General features: G+C 40.5%; 2 protein-coding genes across 9 annotated transcripts in view; both read left to right on the top strand.

Annotated features, from left to right (window-relative positions):
* The first annotated feature begins 227 nt into the window (after positions 1-227).
* On the top strand, positions 228-8,859 carry gpatch2 (G patch domain containing 2). Of its 4 annotated transcripts, none has more exons than XM_067481902.1 (10): positions 228-424; positions 1,210-1,453; positions 1,956-2,494; positions 2,923-2,987; positions 3,244-3,441; positions 4,057-4,177; positions 4,773-4,812; positions 4,916-4,980; positions 5,145-5,233; positions 6,839-8,859. In XM_067481902.1, exons 1-10 carry the CDS (start codon positions 375-377, stop codon positions 7,006-7,008), a joined length of 1,581 nt encoding a protein of 526 aa, XP_067338003.1. In that variant the 5' UTR covers positions 228-374; the 3' UTR covers positions 7,009-8,859. The 4 variants fall into 4 exon arrangements, with proteins under 4 accessions (XP_067338003.1, XP_067338004.1, XP_067338005.1 ...); XM_067481903.1 differs by having other exon boundaries at positions 230-424; positions 1,956-2,491; XM_067481904.1 differs by lacking the exon at positions 228-424 and adding an exon at positions 469-940.
* Positions 8,860-10,208: 1,349 nt separating this feature from the next.
* Positions 10,209-26,102, top strand: part of LOC137102409 (estrogen-related receptor gamma-like) — a 28,151-nt gene continuing 12,257 nt past the window's right edge. Inside the window, exons 1-4 of one of the 5 annotated variants that reach the window (XM_067481910.1) lie at positions 10,209-10,227; positions 23,116-23,361; positions 23,510-23,667; positions 24,715-24,831. In XM_067481910.1, coding sequence (XP_067338011.1) covers positions 23,129-23,361; positions 23,510-23,667; positions 24,715-24,831 — 508 coding nt within the window. In that variant the 5' untranslated portion in view covers positions 10,209-10,227; positions 23,116-23,128. Of the gene's footprint in view, positions 10,228-10,298; positions 10,455-18,301; positions 18,682-20,401; positions 20,586-20,771; positions 20,922-23,115; positions 23,362-23,509; positions 23,668-24,714; positions 24,832-26,102 lie in introns of those variants that run through there. The other 4 variants (XM_067481908.1, XM_067481907.1, XM_067481909.1 and 1 more) reach the window with 4 other exon arrangements.

A 26,102-nucleotide genomic window follows, 5' to 3' on the forward strand; every position in this document is an offset into this window, starting at 1 on the left:
TAGTTCTTGATACTACTAATAATCTTATCAAGATATGATTAAAATAAATGTTCTATTTTTAATCCTTAGTTACAACTCATATATTGATAAATTGAATTATATTATTATTATTGTTGTTGTTGTTGTTGTTGTTGTTGTTGTTTTCAATTTTACTGTAGTCTGATGCCCTAATCCTGGTAATGCCCTGGTAATCGTGACTTTTTTGCCGCACTTGAAGGCAGCATACTACCTCTTGCTGCTTTCACGGTGTCCTCCTCTTGTCGCATATTGATCCAGCTAGCTGATCGTTAGCTTTTGTGTCATGATGGTGTCTGTGGTGTGTCACTGTTTATCTGTTGTTTCTGGCTAAAGATATCTGGAATTTTGCGGCTTTAATGTTCCGTGCAGCTAATCTAAAAACCATCGGCAAAGCGGGAACCGGCTGGTAGGTGGTCTTTGAAATCACGGAGACGTAACATATTGTTCACGTCCACTCCACTCTCGTGAATTCGCCGGTGTGGGGAGAGCTAAAGCTAGCAATGCTAACTGGCTAGTAGCATAGCTGTCCTAACGCATCAAATGTTTCCTTTGTTGGTTAGTTTCTAGGGTCATTCGCTGTAACTAGCACATACAACGGAAGAAGTGTTGGGACTTGAAAGCAGTTAATTAACTAGTTTTAGTGATAGTTGGACGTTTGTTAAAGATAACGTTAACTCAGCCAGCTAGCAGGAACCGTTAGCATATGAAGCCATTATTCGCTAACTTAGAGCAGTGTCAGCGTTAACGTTAAATTCAGTCTGCAGACGACATCGCAGGCTTTTACCTTTTACCTCAGCAAGATTTTGTATTTGGCGTACGTCAAAGTAAGTACTGAGAAGTAAACTCATTGGGTGTTGGCTCTTACATTGCTCGACGAAAAGACATGAATAACGTGTAATACGTGAATTGCAGTGTGGCCAAGGTGAGTTTCACAGCTATTTCACCGTCTATCTATGTAGCTAAGCTAGTCAGCATGAGAGCGCTTGGATGTGGGTCTGTTGATGGCCCCATACTTACTAGTGGCAGCGTCCAAGCATACACAGATTTTCGCAGTCCAATGCCAATATGTATCCCAGTAACACCCATAACTACTGTGCAGACACTGCTGGTTGCCCAGTAAAACACAAGAATAATCAGTTTATGTGTTACCCATGTACAACAGTAACTTTACCCCATTTTCCTCCACCTCAGGCACTTTCGCCGGACGATGGATGAGCTGGTCCATGACTTGGTATCAGCACTGGAAGAGAGCTCTGAGCAAGCTGCGCGAGGTGGTTTTGGTGATGGAGGAGATCATGCACTGGCAGTGGGCTGTCTGCTGAAGAGGCAGGCTCGGAAGCGGAGGGGTAGAAAACGACGCTCGGACAACCCACACCCGCCCTGGGAGGCAGGGCACCTTAGTGAGGGTTCAGAGTCAAGTGTGGAAGAACACAAGGTGAGGTCATGTGAGTGGATGGAGGACAGTTACTCCTTTCAGTTTCAAAACCATCTGCCAATAAACAACCTAAAAGGTGCTCGAGCAAAACACTTAAGTCAAAAGCAGTTTTCAGTCTAATCTAGGCAAGTCAATGCAATTTTATTAGTAAAGCATTTCTAATACAGAATGGCAATCCAAGATGCTTCACATCATTATGTAAGAAAATTGGTAAAATCAAATCAAATGCACATAATGTCAAGGTGAAATTCTTAGATTCTTAAATCATATCAGGAAAAACATCTTAAGAAACTTCTCTTTCTGTTTACAAAATGTGTTAGAATTGCTCATGTAAGTCAAGATTCTTTGTTATTTAATTGGCAGTAAACTGTTTGGTAAAGTGATACATAATCCTTTATTACTGTCCCATAACATTTTCCAGTGGTTTGTTTATTCTGCCTGTCTGCTTTCACTTTGGCCTAACTGGCAGTCTCAGTACTTATTGCAGTGCCGTTTGTTGCAGGACTACCGTGGCAGTATTGGAGGTGTTTCAGCTGCCAACAGCCATGCTCGTGACAATAGTGACTCAGATGAACAACTTGGCCCCAAACGGCGTACCCCTATCACAGCTGACGTGGGGCGAAGCAAGCGGCCACTTTGGCCAGATGACCTGGCTGTCCTGGGATCTACAGAGGGAACTCGCAGTCTCAGGCGGCGGCGTAAGGTCAAACGCATGGCTGTAGACCCACCTGTAGAACCAGAACCTCCCTCCTGCACCATGCTTGGGCCTCCACCTGTCCCAAAAGCCCGTCTTGGAGGCAGGTCGCATAGAGTGGGTGCAAATGAGGGAAGAGGGGCAATGGAGCTCTGCGGAGGTAGCCTGGTAGGAGGGAAGAACAGGGTGAAGAAGAGGAAATTAGCCATGCACAGACTGGGTGTAGAGGCTACAGATGAAGGGGTTGTGGTGGAGAGTGAGGACATTTCTTCACCAATTGAAGGGTCCAAGGACAAGATGGAGTTGGAGGAGCACAAGGGCTCAGATGAAGACATGAGTGACAGGTGGTTAGTGTTTTGATTTTGTTGTTCCTTTAGTGCCCTTTGTTTACAGAAGTTGCAACCCCTGAATCTCTGCTTTCATGTTCTATAAACTTGGGTATGTGTGAGTCAAAAATGAAGTATTGTTGTTTTTAGGCCTAGGAATAAAATATTACACATTTTTTGTTTTTTGTCATTATTATCACCTTGTTCACCTGGGACCACAAAATGTAACTATTTTGTGCATAGTTAATATGGAATAAAGTGTTAATTTTAAAAACAACTTATCTTAAAAAGACTTAAAAAGTCAGGTCATAAATAATCCCCAGTGTGTGTGTGAGAGAGAGAGAACTAGTTAATGTTTCTTCTTCTTGACAGTTGGGTTCTTTATCTAAGGACATTTTCTATGTTTTATATTTTAATATTTTACATTTTTTTGTGCTTCTCTTATGTAGTGAAACCAGCAGTGTCAGTAACAGCAGTGACGGGGGCCTCTACACCAATGATGAGGGGAGACAAGGTACATATTCAGTTATATTTAAAACTATGAATTTCACTGAAAAACCGGTTGGTTTTGTTTACTGTACTTCATATTGGTATTTGAAAGTAAGAAGACACCAGAAATGGACCTCAGTGCTACTCATAACTTTATTTTAACATTAAACTACAGTAATATTGCAGCAAGCTTTAAAATAGCTGAGATCACACAATTAAAATATATGTAGTAGTGCTTAACAACCAGATTTTCACATGTTCTCAATCTTTGTATCTTTTAGGTGACGACGAACAGAGTGACTGGTTCTATGAAGGTGAGCCAGGCTCTGGTTCAGGGCCTGGAGGTGCATGTGGAATAGCAGGAGTGGTTCCCTGGTGGGAGAGGGAGACGGCGCCAGAAGAGCTGGACCTAGCTGACCCCGTCTTCAATAGCATCCTCACAGGCTCCTTCCCACTTATGAGCCCTGGAGCACAAAGAGGCAAGCTGCAGTCACATCAGTCACACTCATATGTGGCATGCTTGAGTTGGTTGTTACATTATAATATGTATACGCACATCTGTAACATGTCACACCAGAACATACACACACCCTAATAAACACATAATACATAACCTTATGCTCATACATACTTACTTATATTACATAACGTTTACAGTATAATGTCGAGGATTTACGGCTCAGTAGGAATGTGCATGCACATACATCTTACCTTGTTGTTGCTCTCCAGTTCATGACCAGCAGGAGGCAAACATTTCACACACAGAAAAACAAGGCAATGCTACATTATGTGGCAATATATTGTTGCTGTAAACCCAAAATAGGTAATTCACGCCTCCATGTCTATGGTTTTAGTTTGAGGGATACATGTATATGAATGCTAATACATTTTCCTCTGCCTTCATGACATCATCAAGAACAGAATTTTAATATAGAGAATTAGGAGGGAGGCTAAATAATATCATCACTCTCTAAACTAGAATCATATTAACAGAGTTGAAATATTACACTGATCAAAGTGATATAATTATTTCAATAGTCAATTAGCAATTTGTGAATTTTATTGGTGACACACTCCTGCTTCACTCCTGCCAGGTTTCCAGGCAAGGCTGAGTCGTCTCCATGGAAACCAGCAGGCGTCTGATGCGGGGTTGCAAGGCAGCTCCAGCCAAGGCTTCAATGAAAGACTGAGCAGGCAAACCCAGGACTCCCACGAGTGAGTGAAACATCTTTTTTTTTTTTTTTTTTACTGCCTCTCATTCTGACAGTCTGTTCCTTGCAATCTGCTCTTGAAATTATAAAACATTTTATTTAGTCAAAGATGTTTTACAGAAGAAGTGGTTGAGACTGTGAAAAGTAGCTCCCAGCAAGCTGCAGTTTTCATGAAATTAATTCTGTTTAATCATCTAGTACACATATTTGCAGAAAAAAATAGTAATTTTATTAAACACAATATGAAATCAAAGTAAACTGGAACTTGGTTCACAGCATAGCTTTTAGACACGTTAATTTACAAAGATTTTTGTAGTAACTTTTGTTTTATCAATTTTGCATTTGTTCCAATTTGCTTAAGTGCAGACTGATCAATAAAAAGTGTGAAACTAAGTTCTTGCACTCTAAATGCAAGTAAGGCAGCAGGTTTGAAAAGCCTAAAAGGTTCTTAGGTTTTTTGTTAAACTTATTCTGGTGGAAAAGGGCCAAGACTTCACTTACTGCAAGAAATGATGATAAATACCAGTTTGGTCTCTTCCTCTGGAACACTGCCTTGATGGGAATATGTGGCCTTAATTATACTATTATGTCTCCAACAGTCCGTGGTTTAGCTCCGGCTCAAGGAGAGAACACGGACAGGTGAGCAACGTTTCTTTGAATAGATTGAAATGCAGCATAAAGGGTTTGATCTAATGCAAAGACCTACGTGTTTGTGCTCTTCACTCCGTCACTTTCACTTCAGTTGCATTGGGATCCACGGACAGACAGAGGGCATCGTAGAAGCTGTTCAGTAAAAACAGCCAGCAGGTGAGAATAATCAGTTAATACCTAACAAGAACTTAGATTCATTTAGTTTAATGCCTGCCTAGTATTGGTTTGTAATTTTCAGACAAATAGGAAAATGTTTTATAGTGCTTTTGTAGATCAAACTAATGCTGCCAAATTGTTGTCCTGCTTGACTGATTCTGCAGACAGACCAGTGGGCACCTCGGCTCTCTGTGTACAGGAGATGTCAAGCGGAGGCGAAAAGCAGCCCCACTCGGTTCCATTGCCCCCTCAGGTATTGGATGCACACCTAGCTACACCTAACACACCATCTGGCACTTACTACCAACTTCCCCTTTCGCTGTATTTTTGGCTCTCACTTTGTCTCTTGTGCTCCTCCCCCTTCCTCTTCTGAGCTCCGTATGGTCACCGGCCTGCTTTTCTGCTCAACTTCTATCTCACACATACAGTGATGTAAACACTGCGTTAGGAAGTGAGCATGTCACGCAACATTTTTAAAAGGGTTAATTGAGAAAAAGGAGTCTCTCATGTCTCATATTCCTCTATCTCTTCTCCCCTCCCTTTATTAAATCCTGCTTTATCTCTTAACCCCCTTTCCTTCTAGGCTTTGCTGGACAAGAGTCAGCTGGCTAAGTCATGCTGTCAGAGAGATACTGGATTAGCTTTTAGCCATTTACACTAGTGTATCACCCCCCTCCCCTCACATCACTACCTCTGGGCCAGTTATGCTTCTGGGGCAGGAAGGGTGAGGTGGCAAAGCCTAATGCTGTTATGCTAAGTCCCACTTTAAAATATTCTGTAGCCATGTTTTTATTTTTTTGTCATGATCTTACCTTAAATACAGAATTATACTCAAATGTAGTGCCAGCTAAAGACATTAGTCTATAGTTTGCTGTCTGTTGGGTTTCGTGCACAAATGTGTAGACTGCTGAAATCTAATTTTCCAAACTGACACGTTCAGTTATACGTTGGATACATCAACACTGTTTTAAATTCTGGACGCAGTTCGGATGCAAAGGTATAGGAGGTGCCAACCTCACAGCAGGGTGCCTACGAGGGCCTGCCAAACTCACAATTTGACTTGGCCCAAATGTGAGTCAGTAGGCATTTGTGTAAATGATCAGGCAGCTTTTCTTTGCACTGCATACAAATAAAGACAGGATTACAAAGGCTAATAGGTCATCCTTCTCTGGGACTGAACCTTGATTTTTCTTGGAAAAGCGAACACAGAATGACCCCTGCTGGTTTTAGACCGACGTGGGTGCACTTCCCCTCATAGGCTATATTTTCTACACTACCGGAAATGTTGGTATTATTTAGATCTTATGTCTTCAGAGGAACTTAACAGTTTGAATGTAGTGGTAATAACCCTCAGAGCATCATGTTCCATAATCGTGTTTTTAACCTGTACCAGAGAATAGACACGCATGTGGAAGAAGACACATTTAAATTTTGCAAACTCTGCTATTAGAGCTTCACTAATGTTAACTAACATTTGTGTATGATTGGCATATGCAAATTTGGTTTAGCCTTTACTAATGTACCTGCAGGTAGCCTTATGAAGCTCTGCTAATTGCTATGTTTCTCACATATAAAAGAGCTGCTTTTCAGACAGTATTAACATTGCAATTAACATTAAACTAAATAAGAGCCACGTTTTGAAGTAGTGTTTGTAAATTTGATTAATTTACTTTACTGATGAGGTGTTTCTCTAGCCACATGTAGAAAATAGCCCTTAGCCCTCATTTGAAAAAAACCAACATTACTTATGTAATGTTAATATTGCTGGCACACTCCCTGTATGATTAAAAATGTGTGCACATGTACAGAAGCTGTCAGGGCCCTTCCTCTATTCCAACATGTAACCTTTATTTTTCAGGAGTTGTCGGGGAGAATGCACCTCCCATTCCTGACACAAACATGGGGAACCGCATGTTGCAGAGCATGGGCTGGAGCCCCGGGATGGGTCTGGGTCCAGAGGGAAGAGGCATCACCGAGCCCGTCCGGGCCACGCAGAGACCAAAAGGCACAGGTCTTGGTTTCAACTGAACACAGTTTCTGGAGCGTGACCCTGAAGAGGGCTGGGAAAAGATGATTCAATCACTACAAGAAGTATTGGAGATAAAACACTGCTTAGGGCGATGAACAGTTAAATGGTCCGGAATAATCCAGGAATGTGCATCATATGATGGGATGGAGTGAGGGCTGCCCTAGCAACAGAGTCTGAAGTGAAGGAGAAACCTTCCCATATTGGGGAAACTACAGAACTCTGGCATATCCTCACGGACAGCTCACAGATATTGAAGGAACCACATGCTAGAGTGAATGACTGAAACTGAGCTGAAGAAAACCCTTTTTGCAAACGTGGTTTTAAAAAAAAAAACATCCCTGTTGGGGAAAATGAACCACATTAAGGCCTCATTGTTAGCGTGTTCAGCAGGTGTGCTGCCTCGGCCATTACAGACCTTGGACCTGAGGTATTGTTGAACACATACTGAAAGCAGTGCACCAGTGATAACAGTGCAGTTTGTTTTCAGTCAGTGGTATTTGCTATTTTTGAGTTAAAGATAAGCAGTTTTGTCAAATATTGCACAACAATTTTTGGAAGACTATTTGAGCAGACTATACCTCAAAATCTATTTTAGGTTTCTTTTTTATTTTAATCAATCAACACTGTATGGAAGTGCGGGGAGATCTGGATGATTTTCCCACCCATTTTATTCTTCATTCAATGGAAGAAGTTGACTCATCAGAATGTTATTATCTTCACAAAAACAAACACAAAAGATAAAAATCAAAACCACAATTTTCCATTCATTTTAACACCACTATGTATTCCTGTGCAGCTGTGGTTGCCACAGGTTTCTGCTGCTGTTTACTAAGGAAACACATTTGAACATGTGAGGTAAAATCATTTCCTTACACTTGATTGTCCTGTTTTACCCATTTTTATCCCGAAGTATGTTTGTACTGCTGCCATCTACAACGAGGCTCAGTGATACACACTGTATGATGAAATAATGCCATACCCTGCGTTTCCATGCAGGTTTGAAATTGCTGTTTAATTCCAGAACATTAATACATTTAGCAAATTTGAATGTTTACAACATGTGAGCAAACTTGACACCCATTCAAAGGTTCTGCTTAACACTGTTAATGTGTTTTTGTTTCATTTCCTTAATTAGACTTTTTGACAAAGGGTGGTCTCGGCAAAATTCGTTTCCCACTCTTGTATGTGTTTTACGGCTCGAGACACATTTGCTTCCAGATGTGAACTGATTGGCCTCCTGCTTCGCTCCATAGTTCAGCCTGATCTACATTTGACCTGGGAGATTTCAGCCAGCCAGACTGGTAGAAGAGGTGGTCGACCTCTTATTCAGAAAGTGGTGTTTGTTCTTACCTATAGACCTCTTACAGAACTAGTTTTCTCCATTAGGCTAATGAAAATTCAGAGACAGTTCTTGAAGCCAAACTGAGCCTAAAACTAGTTTATTTAATCGATTAGTTTAAACCAAAGGAGTCTTGACAATTAATTTGAATTGTAGATTTTTGAGGCCTATGACCAATGACATAATTTCCACATGTGATTGTAAGGTTTCTAAAATGCCCCCCCAGTTTCAGTTTATTGCCCTACAATTTTCTGTCTATGTGTGTATGTCTGTCCATCCCTAAAAATGGAGTTTTAGGAGAATCTTTGAGTTCAAATTGTTAGTCTGTCATCTTCAGTTATTACTGTGTGTTCATAGCAATAACGCAACAAGAACTTGTGTACTTTTTGCCCCATGTTTTGCCTTTCAGGCTACTATCAGATTGCCCCCCCTGCTGAGGTTATTGGGGCTTTATGCAATCTGTGAGCAGCGTTACACAGAGCTAAATAAAGTACCCTCATCATCTCTCCTCTTTGTGTAATGAGAAATTATTGAAGCAAAATATTAGTGTTTTTGTGAAGTTGATACAATAGCTGCTATGGTTAGTCAATAATTTGATTAACCAGTCAACAAATTCATGTGTTTCATAGTGTTCAAACCAACAATTCAAAGCTGTTTCTTTCATTTGGTGCTTTTCTTTCTATTGTGCTCTCTGTAGTGGTCATTTTAAGATGAGGAGTCATTTAATTAAGTCTGGCAGTTTATTCAATGAATAATAATATTAATTGTTAGATGCAGCCCTAGTTTGTTCTCCTTTTAAGCATCCCAGAATTTAGATTATCAAATATATTTGTACATGTTTATTTCTCATTCCATTTGTTAGAGCAGCAATTCAAACTGTATTAATATATATTATTTTACCACAATTATTATAAGAAGCACAATCATAGAAGTCTCTCTCTCTCTCTCTCTCTCTCTCTCTCTCTCTCTCTAAATATAATTCTTGTCATTCACGTGTCAACATTGTTGATATTGGTCCCTTTTGTTTTCACATTGAAATTTGCTGAATAACCAGTTGATAGACATTTAAAGGATGACAATGCACTTTCTGAATAACCCTAAATATATTTTTGGCATTTCTGTTCTGCAGTACCTTGTTTCTTATTGCCCACCATTCACACTAGTTTACTAGGCCAGTAATAGTGGTCAAGCTCTAACTTTGATCCGTGCCTGCTGTTTTTGAAAGAAACTTATTAGCTGATAAAAGAAACCAAAACTGTTGAGATTTTTTTCCTGCCAAATTGAAGGTTTGCAGTCTGTTGTGAGCCATCACACTGGGACTGTAAAATGAACTTGTTGAATTAACATTTTTTGCCCAGTGTGAAGGAAACCAGCCTCTGGTCATGATGACATTCATTACTTAAACATAAACCAAGAGAACTTTCTAGTCAGTGTTCCTGGGGCAGTACATGCACAAACCTACACTCACAGCTGCTTTGAAGAGAGCTTTAAGCCAGAACTGCTCATGAGAACATGCCCTCTGAATATTTCCAACTCTATCAACACATGCATCACATTCACATGCTGACTCAACACCACTGAAATATGATGCATTCTCTCTCTGTCTCCCTCCCTCCCTCTTTTCCTCTTGCTCTCTTTCCCATCTTTGCAAGGCTGCAATACAAATCCCTCCTCTGTATCTATGGGAATACAGGAGCGCTGTGTGTCCTCTACCCTCCCTTCTACTCACCACCTCCCTCTGCATATAAGGGAACACTGGCTGTGTCCTCCACACCCCCCATAGTCTGCCCCACCACCACCCCCACACCCCCTTCTCTTTAGACACACTTTCTGTCAGACACTCTCTGGACTCCTGTGTGTGCACACTACAGACAGGAAGGTAGGTAAACTCAGCACTGGATCAGAGTGAGATGCTGAGAGGAGAGAATGAGGGGCATGTGGGTGTGTGAGTTTATATATTTGTGTGCGTGTGTGTGTGGTGCTGCTGCTGCATCGCTGAGCTACGGAGACCGGAGGCGAGGAGAGCTGGAGCGTTTGTCCTTGAGACTGACTGACTGACTGCAGCTGTAGAGCGGGGGACCAGCCAGCCAGTGGATGAAACTGACAGTGAGTACTGAGCAAAAGCAGTAAGACGAGCGAACGGGAAGAAGTAGACGCAGGGTTTCTTTTAATTGTAGAAAATGGACTGATGTGGTTTTGTTCTTGTCTGCTCCTAAATAGTCCAGCATTGTGTTTGAATAGAAACAGAGGTGTGTATACAGTCTGTGTGTGTTTAACCAGGTGAAGATCTACTCTGCTCCCAGGTGAACTCGTCTCTCAGGCTTTTTATTGGCTCCCATCAATACTTGGTTTTATGTCTCTGTGTAAGACTTTGTAAGCAGTTCAGCAGTTGTTAAGCTATTCAGTATTTCTGCAGCATTGTCTTTGTTTCTTTCTTTGTGTGTGCGTGTAGTATCAAGAAAGATGTCATCAAACATCTGAACATCTATACAGCTCTGCCCCTCCCCCCTCTCACTCCTTCTGTTGACGGATCGATAGTTGTGCATCTATAATTGGAAGTCATCATTTATGGTGACCCTCCAAAGCGAGTCATTATCATGTGTAATCTTGCAGAAAATTACATTTTGACTGGTGTACTTCGGCGTGGCCAGGAATCAGCGGACTACGCTGAGCGGTCTAGCTGGCTGAGGGATGACCAGAAGATGGGGACACTGAGAGAACCCCTTACTAAAAGCCTAAGGAAGAAAGGGGTGGAGTTTGGGGTAAGCCATGGGGCATTTTAGAGGGGGGAGGCTTTTTTTCGTTCCCCAAAAGCTTGGAAATCCTAGGGGTGCCCCTGGGTTCATCTGTAAGATCAGATGTGCAAGGACAGGAAGGAAATATGAAAATGAAAATATTTCCAGAAAGGAAACAGAGGGAAATGATGATTTGAAAGAAGAGGTGGAGGAATCAGAAAAAGGTGGGGAAGTATTGGCATTAGTTCTCCATGGTGTGAGACAGTGTCATGAGATGAGACTGGCTCACCTGTGGAGCTGCTGACAGAATGTGTTAGACAACATTAGAGGGGTGCCTAGATGGATAGGTAGAAAGAAAGCCAGAAGGTAAATACACAAAGCTGCACAGACTTTTTTTTTTTAAACCAACATGACAAGACAGCTCTTTGAGTTTGTGTTGATTTGTTTATTGTAGTAATGCTGACAGTGAGCCAGACGGCTAAATTTACCACCTGTGGAGGGAAAAGTGATATGATGAGATAGACTGTGTCCTGTGTGTGTGTGTGTGTGTGTGTGTGCGTGCATGTGTGTGCCTGTGTGGTGCTGACTCCCAGGATTCAGTGTGTGTTGAACCTGCATTTGTGTCTGTTCACCTGAGTCAGGTTTCGGAAGCAGATGTGTGGATGTACTGTATGTGTAAGACTTTGTAACATGCTGTCACTTGTGTCTGAATGAATTACATTTTTTTTATGCTCAAGTCAAGACTAGTAAAAGCTTTCTGAAATAAAGTAAAGCAAGTCATCAGCTAAATGTAAAAAAGTCATTTATTCAACTTAAACACAAGTAGTAAAATTATTCTTAGCTCATTGCTGGGGATACATTAATGCATTATGAGCATTTTACCTTTACCCAAACCCAGTTTGTACCAAATACTTTAATTTTGTATTATTATTCTTTTTAATTTTTCCTTCATATAGGATTTTAGATGCTTGTCATGTTTTTTTTCCGGAAACTCAATTTTGCACCTTGACTCTTTTACTGTTGAGCCATGTAGCTGTAATCTGGGAAGAATGCGGTTTGACATTGTGTCGCTGAAAATAAGCAGCCTATGTTGCTCCAAAACGTGTCAATTCTTCAGACATGTGCAAGTTACCCACGCTGTGTTAAAGGGCCCACAGCATCACAGATGTTGCTATGTTCTGTTAATGATATTATGAACTGTAGATGGTGAAATCCCTATATTATTTGTAATTTTACATTCATATTTGAATTTACTACAAAAAGTGTTGAAGTATTTGTTCAGGCAGTGTTTCACAGAGTGAGTCATCCTTACATCTGAAAGACTCAGCTTCACTAGGATGGTCTTATTTTACCCAGATGGTCAATATTGATATCTTACATTACAAAACTCCTCTTCTTTTGTTGCCCCTGTCCCATTTTCAGTGTGTTGCTAGCAAATACAAAATAAGCATACCTGCATTACATTTCTTAATTTTAACATTTCATAATGTTGTCTTTGGACTATTTAGAATCCAAAATGGCAATATCTTTTTCACAAAATGTTCCGACTTATGCACAGTTTCGCAGTTCAGATAGTAGTTTTAATCCTGAGGTTTGGGCTCCCCCCAAAAAATCACAAGTTAAATCTGAGGGTTTGTGAGATAAGAAAAACAAAATGATGCATTTTTTTGTTTGTTATTGTAATATTTGCTGTTTTAGACAGATATCAGTTAGCCTTTCTTCTCTGGACCTCAAACTATTTAATTGGATTAAAACATCCCTAAAGTTATAATGTGTAAATCTGACAGATTTGACTGCGTGTGCAGTAAGACGTCACCATTCGAAAAGATTTGGAACTGCTGTTTTGATGCACTGTATTTTAGTGCAGTATAAAGCAGTAGAAATGCTAAAAAGTTTTATTTGGGTCTAAGGAGAGAGGGTTGCAAACCACTGAAGTTGTAAGGAAATGCAGAGAGGTGGGTGAAGTGAAGCTAATGTTGGGACCAGAAGCTGATCAGTTAATCCAATCCTGCTCATTTAGAATATAAAGGGCCCGTGCAGCAGTAATCCACATTATGCTGTTAGGATAGGCTTGGTTACATAATTACCTTAAGAGCTTCCAGATGGGCACCTGGCAGAGAAGACAACATGGCATGATGATGGGACAGAGGAACACTGAACAATGAGCACGCACCATAATTACAGTAAGCTGTTTAAACTTGAGTCCCATTAAAACTGCATTAGAGTCCTTAACCATGCTTTTAAATAACCAGCCCGTATCAAACATGGTCAGTTAAAGGAATTGTGAAAAGCTGATGTGAATATAATAGAAATTCCTCCACTAGGAGGCACTACAGCCAAGTCATTAGGATTAAGAATGAGCCGCCTGCAATTCCGCAGTTACTGTTCATGGAGTCTCAGATGTTTTTTAGAAATGATCCCAAATTAGTTGTAACAAAACCCTGCCGCCTTAGCGCCTTCCTGTACATGTATGTTTCCCAGCACTGACTCATTTCTACGCAGTGGGACTGTGGAATCTCCAGTTAAGTGAAAACCATTTGATGACCATTGACCCGCTGAGGATCGCAGCACCAGCAGCAGGTCCCAGTCGCTCTAAGTGACATTTCTATGGTTACATCGCTTTAGGCTTCTCCCTGAGGCTTTCTAAGGTTTCAGACGTGGACATGTGTGTGTGTCTGCGTGTGAGACCTCTGATCCCTGAACGTACAGTGTGCTACAGATCAATAAAGTGAAATTGATCCTATTCCAAGTGCTCATCTGTCAGTCAATGCATTGTATGTATCATTTCCCTGCCACCAATCAATTTAAAGGCATCAAGCCATAAAGCATGAAAACAGACTGAAGCTTATTTCTATCTATATGTGATTAGTTTGTCTCTCTCTTCACAAATGTCCATGTTATTGTTCATATCACTTATTTATTCTCTCCCTCTCTTTTGCTCTGTCTCTTCCCTTTTGTAAACCATTTACGTGTTTGAGTTACTGTGTTGGTGCAGCAAAACAATAGTGTTTGCACACAGTGTCAGTCGTCTTTACCTCTGTCTCAGTAATTGATGGATGGCTATGAGTCAGGCATAAACTAAGCAGATTACACTCACTATATCTGAGGGCGGATGCTAATGTGTGTGTGTGTCTGTGCGTGAGTGTGTAGTGGGGGGTTGGAGTTTCAGAGTGACTGTCCGGTTTTGGAAGTCAATCCGACAGCTGTACCCAGCGGCTGCGATTTGATGGCTGTAAGTTTAGGGATGAGAAGAAAGGGGTAAACGCACACACACGTGCACACACACACACACACACACACACACGGGTAGTGGTGTCTGCCTCATTCCTGTATTTCTTTTCTTCAGAGAAAACTGGATTCATCTGGTGTGTGGGGTCAATAGCTGGCAGCTGGGTGCTGAGTTACAGGCAGCGTCCCTCTGGAGCAGCTATTGAACTCCTGTCTTCGGTTCTTCCTCAGCAGTGTAAAAATATTTTTGATGTTTAACTGCAGCTGTGCGCACTCATTTTCATTTGCTGCATGCAACTCCATTGTAATTCATGTCATTTCTGGACATTGCTTTGTTTCCTCTGTCTGTCCCTATGTTGGGTATACTTGTTAGTCATTGTTTGGTTTTGTCAGGTATTTTGTTCCCTTGAATATGAGATGCTTTTTGTAAAAGTCTTTTAGATTTTTATTTTTTTTAGCATCTGTATAAGTTGCAATTTTGTTCCTTATATTTTTCTCCAGAATACATTTTATGCATTCAGCAGGAGATTGATTTCTGAGGCTGATACTGATGTTGATGCCTCCATTTCTCCACCTTTGACATTTCTTTCTGCCAATTTCTTATTAGTTTTAGGCCAACAGACACCACAGGCTACAGTTCATGGACTGATAGAGTTATCAGCCAACATAATTTACTAGCTCTCCTTTACATACAATTCCACTTAGTCAATCGACAGACAAATAATAATAAACTTAACAAGTGAAAATGTCAAAAGCTGGAAGGAACAAAGCCTCTCAGGTGTGGGGATGCCCTGTGTGAGTGGAATGCTGTTGGGTTTTGGTCAGTTATTTGGACAAAACAGAAGAACTGAGATTTTACCTCTAATGATGAGCTTTTTTAATTAGGTTATCAGTCTAAGACTTTCCAGCATGCTTGCAGCTCTGTCTGGCTACACAGCAGTACTATAAGCTATATTAACCATCCGAGTTTAGTGTGATGCCATGCTAGCAGTTGGAAATTAGTACAAAAATAGATTTTCAAGTTTTTGGAGACTGAGCTGCAGGCACAGATCACAGACTGCCGACAAGATTGTTCACTTTCAACTACAGCTTGAAGATTTCAGTTCTCCGAAAGCTACTGATCATCTCCTTGATCAGTGGTTTGTCCTTAACACTAACTACTCATCCTTATTGCCTAACACTAACTACTATCTATCTTGAGGTCTACCTTCTGACTGAATGAATAACTTCTGGTTAAAAATTAAAGCTCTTTGTTTGCATCCTGGTTCCCTCGGGTATCTGAAACCAATACTTTGGACAAATTAAAATACTGGTGGCACTAGATGAGTTATTTCATTTCATCCAGTGGAAGCAATGCTAACAGTTGTTTCAAGATTTGTCTGAGTCACTAGGCTTCGTCATCTGGACACTAGCTGTATAACCAGTTTAATGATGATCCATTTACTGTTATGACATTTCAGACATCCCCATCCTTAGGGCTGCTAGGAACTGCTAAAATTTGACAGATTATGCAGCATTACCAGCAGTCCTTAACTAAAATAATTCTGAGCCTGTTGGATAACAACTGTTCAGTCAACTGGTCATTCAATGAATGCAACATCTTTCCAGTCTGCACCATTTTTATTGAGATTAACTCCAACTACTTTCAACTTTGACAGAGATCCTCTGCAACATGAAACAAAAAGCTTTTGTATGGTTGCACACACTTATATAAAAATTATCAGAAAAAATAAACTACTCAAGACCATCTCAAGTGGTTCCCTTGACGCCATTCTGGCTTGACTCAAGTGTGTCTCATTATTGTTGTGGTGCGTCTCAAGAATACTCAACTGGTGCCAAGGAAAACATTAAGCATTGATAATGTTATTAATCTCATCTCATCTCAATCTCAATTTCTACCCGTACTTGGCGTCTGTATGGATATGTAAAAACAATTCCATTGATGGCAGCTGCCAAACTAAAAGCCACAGAGAGATAAGAGCCACTTCGCTTTAACGTCAACATTCAGTTTCCTAAATGGTTTATAGAAGATAATTTCTCAGTGTAGACACATTTTACGTGATACATTTACCTTAGAAAATTTGATATGATAGTAGCACTCTAGTTTTTGGGTATTTCAGGGTTGAGATAAATATTTATCTGCTCTTGGAAATCAACCTCCTTTTATCTTTTATAGGGCTTTGTATGTACTCGCTCATTTCTGTTTGCATACGCTCCGCGTTCATATGTGTGTTTACACATTTTAGCATGTCGGTGTGTGCCACTGCTTTAATGCAGTGCGTGTTTCTGTTGGCGAGCTGTTTCATGTGGTGCATAATGAGATAAGGCCCACTCCATGCAGTCTGCTGTCTGGCCTTTATCTGAGCAACAGATTAGTGCAGGTGATTTCATTCCTGTGGAGATTGGTTCTGCAGGGGTTGGCTCCAGAGTACAGTACAACGTCATGTCGATGAGAGAGAAAGACTTACAAGAAAACGAGCAACACCTTTTCAACTCCTTTTTTGTGTGCATTACTTAGCAAAGTAGGGTGCCAAGAAGTTATTAGAGAATTTTGAAGGAAACAATTTGAAACATTCTGAATATCAGTATCGTTGATGGGTGTGTAGTAAACCACGTGTTTCACATCTCTCTACTGTGCCCATTCAAATCCCAAGGAAACCAGATAAATCGTTTCATGTTTTAAATTTAAAAAATGAAACAGTGTGGAAAGAAAATGGTTGTTCGCTCTATACTATATTATAACCATTGTTCATTCACTGCTCTTTGCTTGCACTCACACAGATGTGTACTAAACATTTGTATGCTGGGCCCTATACGTTACATTTGACTTCTCAACAAGAGTGAATCTTAATGTATCTAAACCCACATAAGGCGAATAATCTGTGTTTGTGTGTCTCCATAAAGAAGGATTTTTGTTGACCTCGACCCTGACGCGTGTATCTGTCTTTTAAGTGGATTAGGACATAGTGACCAGGTTGCTCATCAATCCTCAGGCTACTTATGGTAACTTCACTCTCACAGGATACATGGCATATCATGCAAAATTAAGGAATGTTTTTTAAGGAACAACGAACACCCAAACTACGTGCCATGCCAACCTCATGCGAACAAACAAACATATCGATTTGAATAGTGACATTTCATTAATTCATTGAATTAAGTATCTGTTTTGTTTTTTAAATATCAGACATAACTTAGACCACAGTAACTGTGCTTCTCACTAAGTGTGCACGTGTGTACTCAGTGAAAGTCGGAAAGCATCGCATTGGGCACATAGCCATAGCTGCTTAGATTAGTTAAAAGTACTAGCTGTAAGTCAGATAAGGCTTGATTACAAACTGTGCTGTGTTTCTGTGTCGTTTCATTTCAGAAATGTTACTGCAAGTTTTTTATTACCTGATCCAGCATTTAGACAATGTGACCTGTATCACCTTTAATGTTATTGATCTTTGTTTCAGTTCAAGTCCAACAGCCCATCACATGTCCTTAGACTACAGTATGTCATGTCCAAGTTATATCCAAAACCTGAAAGATATTACATTTATTTGAAATCTTAGAAAACAGCAGAAGCTTATACTCAAGGTGTTTTGCTTGATAAAAGATTTTGAATGATCGTGGATCAACTCATCGATGAATTTCATAGTAGTGTTACATCTGGTTACGTTTATTTGTTACTTTTAACATCATTTGTGTGTGTGTGTCAGTGTAGTTCCTGTGTACTGTGGGAGTAACTGGAATCTATTATTATAGGTTCATTTATATCAAGGAGTATCATAACAAACATGCTTGAAATGTTTGAGAGTTCACCTTCTACTTTCCCCAGATGAGGAGCTAAACTCTGTTAAATACTCTACATCCTCTTGTCATTTCCACCTGCTCCAGTGAGAGTTTCTCATTGCCTCTCATTGGCTCAGAATACAGCCAATCAGCTATCAGCTCAGTGTTGTGGGGGGAAGGCCATTCAAATGATGTGCCTGGGTAGTCATGAGGGCCGGCTTTGCTTGGAGACCCTTGTCACACACAGCTAGTGACAACAGTCAGGACTTCAAAGGCAGCAGTGAGAAGTGTGAGTGACAGGAAGGCGGACAGAGGGACAATGAGAGGATCTGAGCGTGGGATGCAACAGAGGAGAGGGCAGTAGATGGAGACAAAGTTTGGAGGCAGCATAAAGAGAAAGTGACAAAGAGTTCAGTAAGAGATACAGTTTTGAAAAGCGGAGGAGAAGGTGAAAAAAGATACAGAAAAGGCACGGAGAAACAAGTGTCCTTTAAGAGAACCCTTTTCTCCCCTTCAGAGCATGGTGGCAGAGTGCACATGGATTTAGTCGACCTCTACCTCCCAGAGTGTTTCACCTATCACTCTGACACAGAGTAAGTACTTTCTGACTGTCAGGTAACTGTACAGACCATGAAGGCTCCACTTTTATGAGCTGATGTTTTATGTTCAATAATAGTGACTAACAGCTTCATTTTATTGTACGATCATTTATGTGTGGTTCTATGTGTCAGATGTGTCTGCATATATTTCTTTATATTTTTGTGATCTTTAAGTTGATTTGCTCACTTTAGAAAAACGTAAATGTTTCAGGAGAGTTTGTTTTTCGGGGTGCATAGCACAAGACCCCAACATCTACAGTGTGTCTACCAATCTGGGGTCCTGTCATGCCCCTCTTTCCCCTTTCTCGTATTTCATGTCTCATGTCAAAACTGGAAATAAGACACATAAAAAGACAAAATGACATCGTGTCCGCCTCTTGAAAATGTTTAAAATAAAACAATAACACGTTATTATCACTACACTTTCCTAAAGTTTCCTAACAGTTGCAATAATTTAAATCAGGTAGAAAAGCAGCAAATTCTCACTGTTCATTGTATAAGAATAGTCTTTTTGGCTTTTTAGCATGTTTTAAACTATTAATTGATGATCAGTTGCTGTATGTTTTTCTTTTATGATTTACTGCTCAATTAATAGGTTCTACTGAGGTGAATGGAAAAGAGATTTATATAAATATGTGTCAAAAGATAGGGTTTTTCCCCTTTGCTTTATGGAAATTTAGATGAAAATTTTCCAGGTGTGAAGGCTTGTTTGCATTGTTTACAGTTGTCATGGTTCAGCCTGTTTGTTTGTGTATATTGAGGATGAGTGAGTAAAGCCAGTTTGTAGGAAACCAGTCCTGATGTGGAAGAACAGCCTAGGTCAAAACTCCCCCTGCAGCAGACACACAGACATGAACAAAGCAAATAAGAGGCAGTGAAAAGATTTGCGAAGCAGCCAGCTGTTTGATTACCCAGAGACTGCTTTTTGATTGCCTCACATCGCAGAAATCATAAAAATCATGTTCATTATCATCCCTGCTGCAATTTTATCAGCTGTGGCATAATCACTCTGCACTGAGAACAGATCTCTTTGGGCATTTTAGGACTGAAATTAAGTTCCAGCACAGGAGCCTAAGGAACAGATGAGGTCTGAAAAGCGGCGGCAGACATGTGGATGTACATGTTGGCTGACTGCTGGGGACAGAAACAACCAAATAAAGAATGGGAGAAAAGGCGGTGACAGCCGCAGATGATCACTCTGTACGGCATTCTGTCCATGTTTCCAGAGCCTGCAGGTTCCAACAGATTCACCCAAAGCCTGACTAAGGCTCTTACAGGGTGCCACTGATTCCTACTCATCCCCTACTGGCTCATTAGTAAAAAGAAAAACACTACTGAGACCCCACTGACCTAAATAACTATTCGTCAGAGCTGAGGTTATAGCTAAAAGGTTTGTTAACCGGACCTCAAAAATATTTGTTTCAGGGAGAATCTCTGTCACCTTGTTTCACTCTCACTTCCCCAAGATCTGTAGATTTGTCCTTTCTCTGATTTCTTTTTATCTGTTAGTCACTTCCTCCTTTTTTTCTGTGGTTCCTTCCTCCCTTGTTTTCTTCTCACTCACCCTCCCTCCCTCCTTTGTCCGGCGGGTTATTGTCTGCATTATGACTGTGCTCATTTGAAAGTGAGTGTTGCCTCCTCGCTCTTCTTTCAACATCCCCCAGGTTAATGAGCCACAGGACTGCCCTTTTCTTTCTGTTCCTTCTCAGCTCTTTCACACTTCACACACTTCTATCTGTCTACCTCTTGTAATTTCCTCCGGCCTCTCTCCTCCTTCTTTTCTCTGTCTCTGTCTCTCTCTCTCTCTCTCCTTGTTGTTTCACGCTGGATTTTTGGCTTTTGTTTCCAGGGTGCAATTAGCTCAGTTGTTTTGGATACTGGTACACAAAGGGAGTAAGGTACGATAACTCTGAATACCCACTACCATGCACACACAGACATCGGCTCTGATTTATCCCAGATTTATTGGGCTGCAGAGGCTGGACCGACTGTCTTTTGATGGGCTTTTACGTGGAGTTGTAGATTAGTAATATGTCAGAGTGAATATCACATCCCATCTGATCACCCCACTCTAATGCCATTTCATTAGGGAAGCAAAACGCCAACTCCTGCCCTTACCTTCTCTTCCTCCTGGTGATGCATTACAATGGGAGAGCACAAAGTATATCTCACTCTACTGCCTGTCAGAGACTTGATGTGGCAATATGGACAACTGTGATGGATAGCCAGTTCAGGTATCAGTGAGTCGTTTTAAAAGGAAACTAATATATCTTCACTGTATTGTTTTTATAGTGTTCAGAGTGGATTGAAGATGGAGTGGAATTGGGAAGCAGAGTGGGTTGAAGCAGTTTATTGATTAAGGAAGGACAATTTGAAGAATTATGGCTGTGTATAAACTTTGCTTTCATTTAAGAGTTGAAGTGAATGTTTAAAGCCGAATTTCTATATTTTTCTATATCTAAATTAACTAATAATGACTATAACCTGAACAACATTAATCATAGTAACGAACAGCTAAAGACACATATTCACAAATTCAAGAAGTCGGTGGAGACCAAAGCAAAGCTATAATAAGAGCTGATATCGGACCAACATTTGTCATGTGCAACATGTGTTTGCTGTGTGTGGGAACAGGCAAAATATGTCACTATTGGGTTTACAGCTTGTTTCCCTGCCCGTAAGTGACCAAAATGAATAATTAATAAAGGTTTAATGTTGTTTTAAAAACAAGCATTTGCATGAGAGGTACAACTAAACTACAGTCTGTAATAGGCAAATTGTGAACTGGTAAATGAAAAAACAAGAAATAAAGAACAAATCCAGTCACTTTGGAGTTCAGGTTCTGTGTACTTGACTTTTTATGGTGGCATGGATGTATTTCTGTTTGTACTAAAATGTTTCATTACCTAATTCTACAAGCCGGTGGCCGATGCCATGAGTTTATAACTACAGTTGCATTGTTTTCTTATAGAGACGTCTCTTGGTGTCTTTCCTCACTGTCAGTCAGTCTCTTTGTGGGTTTGTAGAGGGCTCAATAGCGCGTAGCCATGGTTTACTCAGGGGGTGGTTAAAAGCCGCCAGTCTCTTTGCCTACCAAATGACTTGTGGCTGAGACAACACTGCTTTACATGTCAGGAAACAGGCTGGATTTGACATCCACCTCATCAGAACGCGATTAGACCTGGAGACATGTATGGCCGTGTGGATACTGTGCGTGTGTGTATGTTTCTCAGCATGTGAAAGTGTGTGACAGACAGAGAGAGACAGAGGTTTTTTTTTAAAGTTGGCCTGACGACTAACAGTTGCAATCAAGTATGTGTCGAGGTGTTTATGAAGACACATGCTCTGCAAGTGTGTGTTCAAGATGCTTCAGCATGATCCCCTTCACGTGAATAGGAAGTTTATGTGGAGAAGTTGGAGCTCGTCCATGACTTTTATTTTTGCATCCACACATGTGTCTGCAGGAGGTGTGCATCAGTGCAGATCACGTTTCAGAGAGCCTACCTCACAACTCAGCTCAGAATTCGCATGCTATTTTCTTCTTGGTGTGGTGGCAGAGAGTCTGTTGTGGTCACATCTTAATCCCATAATAGAGCAATGATACTCACTTTAACATGCAGGCCTTTATTTAAAGCAGATACCATTGACGTCTTTCATTTGAAAGTATCAACAATATCTTAATGATGCAAATAAGAAAAGAAAAAACAAAAATGGTATGTTATTCTTCAAACCATGGATTGTTTTCCTTTTTCGTCTGGTATACGTCCGGTCTGCGTATACTTCACAAATAATTAACTAGGCATTTGTTCATATTTCGTAGACTTGTTTTTTTATGTACATGTTTCATACTGTTCTAAATAATAAAAAGGTTGAATATTATAGGCTGCAGAGTGTTTGGCACGTTGAGTGTGATGAGTAACTCGAAAGCATGTGGAAAGAGAAGAAGTCTATCTGATGGAATGGAGAGGATCACTGGTTTGGCTATTTCCCTAGGTTTGCTTAAGCAATCTTGTCTTTTGAAAACAAAGCAGTGTAATCGACAGTAGCTTTGCATATGTGGGACATCACAAACGGCTGGTTTAGATAAGACCGGTATGGATGGGTGGATGAATGAAGGGTTGTAGATGTAGTTGTTGGTGGGTTGAAAATACATAAATGACACCATAAATGACTGGTAACATTTCTTTCAGGATGTTGCTTACATGTTTGCTATTTGTGTAAATTATGCCTGACTTAATAAAAGTAAACACAGAAGACCTGGAGGTCAACTATCAACTGCTAATACTAATGACAATACCAAGGTGACTCATTATATGAAGCTGACCTGAGAGTTGAATCTCTCATAATAATGAATATGTAATATACAGTATTAAGGTATAAACAAAGTTATAAATCTTCACTTCTTAAACCTTTACTCTTTTCCTATAGACATCTGGGCAGGATGTCGGTGAGGGGCTTGGACCCCACCTGTGCCTCCTCCATAAAGCGTGAGCCCTCCAGCCCCAGCTCTCAGGGCGACGTCAGTCCTGCCCAGCCTAGTCCTGGGAGCTCTTCTTCAGACACAAATTCCAGCTACGGTCTCCTGACAAAAAGCCACAATCACAGCAATGGGCTGGACTCGCCAGGCCTGTATGGCCACACAGCCGCCTTGGCCAACAACGGAGAAACAAACAGGTTGGTATTTACATCAAGCTGTCCCTTATTTTGTGTGTTTCACCTAATTTCAGATGATAAGTGGAAGCATGATGACTATGTGAGCACATTCCCCTTATTTCTTTACTTGACTGGCTTCCTGTTTCTCTCCTTCTCCACCTCTATCCAGGAGGTTTGGGGAGGAAGAAGGCCAAGTGAAGTGTGAATTCATGCTGGGCTCGGTGGCGAAACGAGTGTGTCTGGTGTGTGGTGATGTAGCCTCAGGTTACCACTATGGTGTGGCCTCCTGTGAGGCCTGCAAGGCCTTCTTCAAGAGAACCATCCAGGGTAAGAAAGACTTAAACACACACACACACATTCCTGCACATAAACATGCTTAGTATACTTAGTAACAGAGTTTATTGTGCAAGGCTGATGCCTTCCAGCATCTTATAAACCTGTTTTATGACCAACAGATGAAGTTGTACCCTGAGCGTTTGTTTGGTATAAACAAACCCTGATCATTTAGCTCACCTTCCGCCTCCTGTCTCTCAAACTGCAGAAAGGATTTAAATAAAGACCTGTTTGCAAACAGCTGATATGCGGTTAAACTTACAGCTCATAGTGTATATGGTAAACATGTTTGAGTTCAGCCTCAAAAGCTTCAGATAAGATACGATGCTGAATGTGTGTGTGTATTTGTCCTGTCCCTCGAAAAAACTGCTTGTTAGAGTCTGCATAATGCATTGTGGGTGTTTTAAAGGGATTGTCCTCTGCTGTGGTGGCTCATGGCCCACAGACTACGTTGTGTTCAGGCTTCCAGAAGCTGGCTACAGTAGATGGGTTCAAAGGTCAAACAGGATGAGCATCTGTAAGATCAAGGATCAAGTGGGGAGATCCGATGTCTGGCTCATCAGATACTTCCTGTTCCTGATGGATGGTGGCAGCTGAGAGCGTGTGCACCTGGCTGAAAGCCATTTTTTTTTATGCTAGTGTTAATTTCATTAACATACTACAGTGGACATAAACTGAGCTTCTGATGTCTGCAAAGTAATAAGTGTTGTTGCATTTTAGTCAACCAGAAATGGGGGGGAGTCAACCAGATTTATTATCCATAAATCCATAACAAAAACCTGAGTTAAAGACTGACATTTTATAGTTTGAAGAATGTTAAATCATGTTAAAATACGGGGAGTGTAGGATACTATTTTATGTTGCTAGATCTAAATTCCCAGACCTTGATTTAGACTATTTTTATGTGTTATATTAGCCTCTTTAAAATCTCACACAAATTTCTGATTTCTATAAATTGTGACTTTTGAAATTTGAATTGTTAAGCACAGTATCTTATTATGAGAACTGTGTTGTGTTTCTATAATGTCTCCTTTCCTGCAGGCAACATTGAATATAGCTGCCCAGCATCCAATGAATGTGAAATCACCAAGAGAAGAAGGAAATCCTGCCAGGCCTGTCGATTTGTGAAATGCTTGGCAGTTGGCATGCTGAGAGAAGGTCAGCTATAAACCAATCACATTCTTGGTCATGTTTTTATTTTATTTTATTTTATTGCTTTTCTGAAATTTATTGTTTGGTATAATTGTTAGAAGTTACATTCTTATCCTTTAAACAGTTGAGACTGACAAAATGAACCTAAAAGACACTGACACAAGTCTGACTGCATTTCTTTGTTGTGCATTCCTGGAAACAATAACCTCATTAGCAGCTGAGATTCTCTTAATGTCTCACCTGATAAACCAGTGATGGCATGTACTGTAGTTGTGTAAACTCTTGTGAAACCTAAAACGTCTGGCAGTTAAACTTCAGACCGTTCATGCCAGCTGTGATGTGTGCGTAGCTCTGTGTATGTGTCGTAAACACAAGACTGAACAATGCGTAGACATGTCTTTGAGAGGGAAGAGAGGGCTACTAACTATAGTCTTACCAGAGTTGCTTCAAAAAGCTTCTAGAAATCTGCCAGGGTGTGTAAAACACTCTGGCAGGAGCTAGGCACTTAATAGAAGGCTTTAAAGTTATTTCTTTGGGAGGAGACTTTACAAAAATCAAAATATAGTGACTTTTTAATTGTTTAACATACAGTTTTACGAGTGGGGAACTTTATCCGAATGGCTCAGGTAACCTACCTGTCTATCTGTGGTGCAATGGACTATTAAGTGTTTTTTAAATTTCTGAATCTGAATTGTAGACAGTCTAATGCTTAACAACACCCCAGCAACCTAAAGTATTTACATATTCTATACAATATGCACTAAAAACATGCAATTTAACAAAAGACTCTTCTCCGTTAAATTAAGATAAAATCCTGCCGTAGGTTGTTTCAGGATTTCAATATGGATGCTCCAACATATGCAGCGACATGATCCACAGCGAGTCTGTGTGGTCAGGTGCTCCTCTAGTCTAAATGTGTGCCTGTGTGGTGACATAATTGTTTTCCAGATTTAGAGGTGACTCCGTAAGGAAAACATTAGCAACCTCCTACTGTACGGGCCCCTTGTGGCCTGCTGTGTAGGATCCAAAGATGATATAAAGAAGGGAGCCCATATAAAGCAAGGGAGGGATAGTAAATGTAGAGATGAGGCAGCTGTTGATGAAGGAAGAAGGAAACAAAACTTTCAAATTGCTTGCTGACATCGTATTAGCTCATGTGCTAACAAGACAGGGGACATATTTAGACAGTCAGCTTCTGGGTCATCACAGTCTGCAAAAAATTACTCTTTCGTGCAACCGTTGTTAACTCAGCAGGAAAAGTAAATTAAAGTGGATTA

This window comes from Channa argus, chromosome 17 (assembly GCF_033026475.1).
Source record: "Channa argus isolate prfri chromosome 17, Channa argus male v1.0, whole genome shotgun sequence".
Classification (NCBI taxonomy): Eukaryota; Metazoa; Chordata; class Actinopteri; order Anabantiformes; family Channidae; genus Channa; species Channa argus.

Coding starts and splice junctions, on each gene's coding strand:
- gpatch2 (XM_067481902.1), top strand. CDS start 375: ATGTTCCGTGCAGCTAATCTAAAAACCATCGGCAAAGCGGGAACCGGC. Junction 3,442..4,056: donor GAGCCCTGGAGCACAAAGAG/GCAAGCTGCAGT, acceptor CACTCCTGCCAG/GTTTCCAGGCAAGGCTGAGT. Junction 4,981..5,144: donor TCAGTAAAAACAGCCAGCAG/GTGAGAATAATC, acceptor CTGATTCTGCAG/ACAGACCAGTGGGCACCTCG.